The following is a 6,000-nucleotide window of genomic DNA, read 5'->3' on the forward strand; positions in this document are numbered from 1 at the left end:
TCAGCCCAGCCAGGCAATTTATGAACTTGATCTCCACTATGAAAAGCATCTAGACATTGTCTCACATTTAGTTTTCAACAGCGGAGATTTGTATAAACCTTACGGTCTGACTCTCTGACATTTGCAACATTGCTTCAATATTCAAATTCTCACCAGCTATCCCATAGTAAGGAACAGTCGGGACCAGACAGACAGACAGGCAGCGTTTCTCAGACAGTCTAAATCATGAATCAGCTGGCGTCATTTTAAAGGATGTAAGAAATGTCAGTTGAAAAAAAGTCCAAATGAAACAAAGTGCAGCTAATTTGCATTTTTTTCAGCTTCAGTTTGAAGTGATTGTGTTGTTGGCTTGCTCCTCTGAACAACAGTGTCCTGACGAGTGAGCGAATTTTCTATGCGAGGCTCATCGTTATGAACGTATCAAAATAAATATCACTAGAAAACGGCTTCAACAAATGCAGCTGCTGTTATTCGGTGTGCTCTGTTTGACGTGACTAAGTCAGACGTAGTTGGCTAGCTAGAAAGCAAGGGACAAGAACATGGCCAGACTGTATGGCAATGGAACATTTAGAAAAACAAACGACCGGGGCGCGTCCATAGATGCAGAACAACTGGGTCGCGTCTCTGGCAACCGAACCGAAAGAACGAACGACCAGCCGGCTTTGGTAGCAACCCTAGATTTGTGTCGTGACTATATCTTGTGGAAGGATGAAATAGAATGAATAAATTCATCAGAATAATGTCTTTAATGAAAATATGTCAATTATTATTTTAATATGTTAGTCATCCCATTGCATAAAAGTGATAATGTCCTTGAAGCCGGTGTTTGGAGGACATATTGGCAAATTTGCCCACCCTCGACTTTGTCTTTGGCCTAACCACACCCATGTCAATATATCCTTGGGCATAATCATTTAAATCATCTCTGAACCCAGAACTAAACCAGCGCTGGTCCCCCAGCGAGCTTCTCAAGAAACTAGTTCACATGCCTTACACACATAACCCGTATCATCATGTAAACCTTCCACTGAACACACATAAACTATGAGCATGGATAGATCATTGTAATAATAATAATGAGAGAACCACTCAAGTTGTAAATGACTCATTATGTACAGTTAGACCATGAAATAAAACATTATATTCAAATAAACTAGAAAAATAACACACACAATTGTACCGCTGTACATTTCTTGTGGTCGAATTTCAGTACAATAACTCCCAGCACCACAAAGGATATCAGAGGGGGGCAGTAACTCCCAGCACCACAAAGGATATAAGAGGGGGGGGCAGTAACTCCCAGCACCACAAAGGATATAAGAGGGGGGGGCAGTAACTCCCAGCACCACAAAGGATATAAGAGGGGGGGCAGTAACTCCCAGCCCCACAAAGGATATAAGAGGGGGGGCAGTAACTCCCAGCCCCACAAAGGATATAAGAGGGGGGGGGGGGCAGTAACTCCCAGCCCCACAAAGGATATAAGAGGGGGCAGTAACTCCCAGCCCCACAAAGGATATAAGAGGGGGGGGGGCAGTAACTCCCAGCCCCACAAAGGATATAAGAGGGGGGCAGTAACTCCCAGCCCCACAAAGGATATAAGAGGGGTAACTCCCAGCCCCACAAAGGATATAAGAGGGGGGGGCAGTAACTCCCAGCACCACAAAGGATATAAGAGGGGGGGGCAGTAACTCCCAGCCCCACAAAGGATATAAGAGGGGGCGGGGGCAGTAACTCCCAGCCCCACAAAGGATATAAGGGGGGGGGGCAGTAACTCCCAGCACCACAAAGGATATAAGAGGGGGGGGCAGTAACTCCCAGCCCCACAAAGGATATAAGAGGGGGGGGGGCAGTAACTCCCAGCCCCACAAAGGATATAAGAGGGGGGTAACTCCCAGCAGTAACTCCCAGCCCCACAAAGGATATAAGAGGGGGGGCAGTAACTCCCAGCCCCACAAAGGATATAAGAGGGGGGGGCAGTAACTCCCAGCACCACAAAGGATATAAGAGGGGGGGGGGGCAGTAACTCCCAGCCCCACAAAGGATATAAGAGGGGGGGCAGTAACTCCCAGCCCCACAAAGGATATAAGAGGGGGGGCAGTAACTCCCAGCCCCACAAAGGATATAAGAGGGGGGGGCAGTAACTCCCAGCCCCACAAAGGATATAAGATAGTAACTCCCAGCCCCACAAAGGATATAAGAGGGGGGCAGTAACTCCCAGCCCCACAAAGGATATAAGAGGGGGGGCAGTAACTCCCAGCCCCACAAAGGATATAAGAGGGGGAGGCCCCACAAAGGATATAGTAACTCCCAGCCCCACAAAGGATATAAGAGGGGGGGGCAGTAACTCCCAGCCCCACAAAGGATATAAGAGGGGGGGGCAGTAACTCCCAGCCCCACAAAAGGATATAAGAGGGGGGAGGCAGTAACTCCCAGCCCCACAAAGGATATAAGAGGGGGGGGGGAGGCAGTAACTCCCAGCCCCACAAAGGATATAAGAGGGGGGGCAGTAACAGTAACTAACCCCAGCCCCACAAAGGATATAAGAGGGGGGGGGGCAGGCCCCACAAAGGATATAAGAGGGGGAGGCAGTAACTCCCAGCCCCACAAAGGATATAAGAGGGGGGGGCAGTAACTCCCAGCCCCACAAAGGATATAAGAGGGGGGAGGCAGTAACTCCCAGCCCCACAAAGGATATAAGAGGGGGGGCAGTAACTCCCAGCCCCACAAAGGATATAAGAGGGGGGGCAGTAACTCCCAGCCCCACAAAGGATATAAGAGGGGGGCAAACTCCCAGCCCCACAAAGGATATAAGAGGGGGGGCAGTAACTCCCAGCCCCACAAAGGATATAAGAGGGGGGGGCAGTAACTCCCAGCACCACAAAGGATATAAGAGGGGGGGCAGTAACAGGTGGACTCCAATCAAGTTGTAAAAACATCTCAAAGATGACCAATGGAACCATGATGCACCTGAGCTCAATTGTGAGTCTCATAGCAATTTTGTAAATTTGCCAACACTTCAAAAATGATGTTTTTGCTTTGTCATTATGGGGGTAGTGTGTGGCTACTGAGGTTTTTTAAATTTATTTAATCCATTTTAGAATAAGTCTGTAACATAACAAAATGTGTAAAAAGTCAAGGGGTCTGAATACTTTCCAAATGCACAGAATATCTTTTTCCCCTGGAGGTGTCGCCATCTTTGTTTTTGGTTTGTTATTTAGTTAGTGTATGAACAAACAAACTAAGGAAGTGATTGGTACATCAGTCAGTCTGTTACTGTATGAGATCAGCAGGGAGGACCAGGTTTGTGTAGGTCTGTCCATGCGTTGACCTGGTGAGTGATACTCTGTGTGGTGGTGGCTATCAGCCGTGAGTAGGTGCAGCGGTCATAAGCCACAGGGGACACATGGAAGAGGTTTCCACTGGGGGGGGCAGTAGGCCGGATGCCCAGGTGTCTCATACACAGTCCCAGATACACATCCTCTATGTAGACGGCTTTAACATGCCTGGACGCCTCCACCAGCTTCCTGGGGAGGTCTAAGGTGAAGACATAGCCCAGGCCCAGAGCATAAGGTGGATATACTGGTTCAGGAAACACCTCCTTTGGAAGGTACCATTTGGAGTTACGGTCTCTTAGAACGGCTCCCCGTCGGGCCACTAGTCCAGTCATGTAGTTCTGCGTTGGAGCGTGAAGCAGCATGTTGACCAAGGTGTTCACGTTGAGGAACATGTCTGAGTCGATCTTCATGGCGTAGGAGGCGTTGGGGCATCGAGAGCTCAGCCACTCCATCATCACCATGGTCTTGATGGTCAGGTTTTTGTAGCTGTCTATGAAGTCACTCTGCAGCAGATCCTGGTGCTCTTTGCTCTCCTGCAGCACCTTCTCCTGGACCTGCTCTGTCTCCTCTCCACTGGACAGTCCCAGCAGGAAGAACAGACGGACCTCTTTGCCCAGTACCTGCCTCTCACTGCCCCAAGTCCTGCGGACGGCCTCACGGGCCTCCCTGTTATAGGGCGCCACTGGCACCATCAGAACCAGGAAGGGGTTCTGCTCCCGGCATTTCTCTGGCTCATCCAGGATGAAGATGTACTCTGATGGGTATTCTACATGGTACGGTCCTGGGGACACATACGGAGGAGGAGTGGCCAGAACGGCCTTGACCTCTGTGATCAGATTAGTGATGATGGTCAGTGCAGAGGTGATGGAACTAGTTTCATGATGTGTTGTGTTGAGTTCGATGGCCTGTTGAGTAGAGTGGATACGTGAAGTCTGACGATCTGTTGAATTGGCAGACGCAGTTTCATGAACGTCTATGGTAAAACCAGTGGAGTTGTGAGAAACTGCTTCGCTACTGGAGTTGACTGAACGACCGTGGTATTCTGCCCACCATCTTGGGACACACTCTGCTGACTGGTGGTTGGTGAAGAACAAGATGGCCGCCACGGTGACGAGCAGGATGAGGAAACGGCAACGAAAACCAGACCAGCAGCAGCGTCTCCCACCTTCCACCATCTCCTGACTGGGAGGAGGGAAACACAAGTGGTTAAGTCATCTTGTACATCCTTGAGTTGTACGGAAAAAAAACTCACCATCATTATGTTTCTGTGGAATTTCAGATTTCAAAAAATGATGTATATTAACATGAACATAGATTAGGACGTTCTGATTTGATTTCTAGCCATAGACTCAACAATGGTGCCATTTTAAGTTCTGGAATGATACTTAGTGTGATGTTAAAACTAAACGTCGGAACAGACTTCTGATATGCATGTGATCACACAGATTGGTCTTCTCTCATTGACCTAGATAGGAGAGTGGCACTCAGAGCCATGCTTGAGTTCTGAGTCAAGCAGATGTTCACCCACCCGTCTCGACCAATGAGAGAAGACACAGATACTCTAAGATTTTTTTAGATAACTTTTTTATTTAACCACGTAGTCTAGTTGAGAACAAGTTCTCATTTACAACTGCGACTTGGCCAAGATAAAGCATAGCAGTGTGAACAGACAACACAGAGTTACACATGGAGTAAACAAACATACAGTCAATAATACAATAGAGAAAGTCTATATACAGTTTGTGCAAATGAGGTAAGATACGGGAGGTGAGGCAATAAATAGGCCATAGTGGAGAAGTAATTACCATTGAGCAATTAAACACTGGAGTGATAGATGTGCAGAAGATGAATGTTCAAGTAGAGATACTGGGGTGCAAAGGAGCAAAATAAATAAATAAATGGGGATATGGGGATGAGATAGTTGGATGGGCTATTTACAGATGAGCTATGTACAGGTGCAATGATCTGTGAGCTGCTCTGACAGCTGATGCTTAACGTTAGTGAGGGAGATATGGGTCCCCAGCTTCAGTGATTTCTGCAATTCGTTCCAGTCATTGGCAGCAGAGAACTGGAAGGAAAGGCAGCCAAAGGAGGAATTGGCTTTGGGGATGACCAGTGAAATATACCTGCTGGAGCACGTGCTACAGGTGGGTGTTGCTAGGGTGACCAGTGAGCTGAGATAAGGCGGGGCTTTACCTAGCAAAGACTTGTAGATGACGTGGAGCCAGTGGGTTTGGTGACAAATATGAAGCGAGGGCCAGCCAACGAGAGCATACAGGTCACAGTGGTGGGTAGTATATGGGGCTTTAGTGACAAAACGGATGGCACTGTGAAAGACTGCATCAAATTTCCTGAGTAGAGTGTTGGAGGTTATTTTGTAAATGACATCGCCGAAGTCAAGGATCAGTAGGATGGTCAGTTTTACGAGTGTGTTTGGCAGCATGAGTGACGGATGCTTTGTTGTGAAATAGGAAGCCAATTCTAGAATGGAGATGCTTAATGTGAGTCTGGAAGGAGAGTTTACAGTCTAACCAGACACCCAGGTATGTATAGTGGTTCACATATTCTAAGGTGGCAGAGTATACATTGAGGAGCGCCCTCCTCCTCAGGCACTCAGGAGCTCAGGCACTGAACAGGAGCGCGCCTCCTCCTCCTCAGGCACTGA

At 48.0% G+C, this 6,000-nt stretch overlaps 1 protein-coding gene across 1 annotated transcript in view; it reads right to left on the reverse strand.

Annotated features, from left to right (window-relative positions):
• Positions 1–2,819: 2,819 nt before the first annotated feature.
• The window catches only part of LOC124018512 (beta-1,3-galactosyltransferase 1-like), an 11,473-nt gene continuing 8,292 nt past the window's right edge, over positions 2,820–6,000 (reverse strand). The window contains exon 3 of the mRNA XM_046333842.1: positions 2,820–4,517. Within this exon, the coding sequence (XP_046189798.1) occupies positions 3,284–4,517 (1,234 nt within the window). The 3' untranslated portion in view covers positions 2,820–3,283. The remainder of the gene's footprint in view (positions 4,518–6,000) is intronic.

This window comes from Oncorhynchus gorbuscha, unplaced genomic scaffold (assembly GCF_021184085.1).
Source record: "Oncorhynchus gorbuscha isolate QuinsamMale2020 ecotype Even-year unplaced genomic scaffold, OgorEven_v1.0 Un_scaffold_536, whole genome shotgun sequence".
Taxonomy (NCBI): Eukaryota; Metazoa; Chordata; class Actinopteri; order Salmoniformes; family Salmonidae; genus Oncorhynchus; species Oncorhynchus gorbuscha.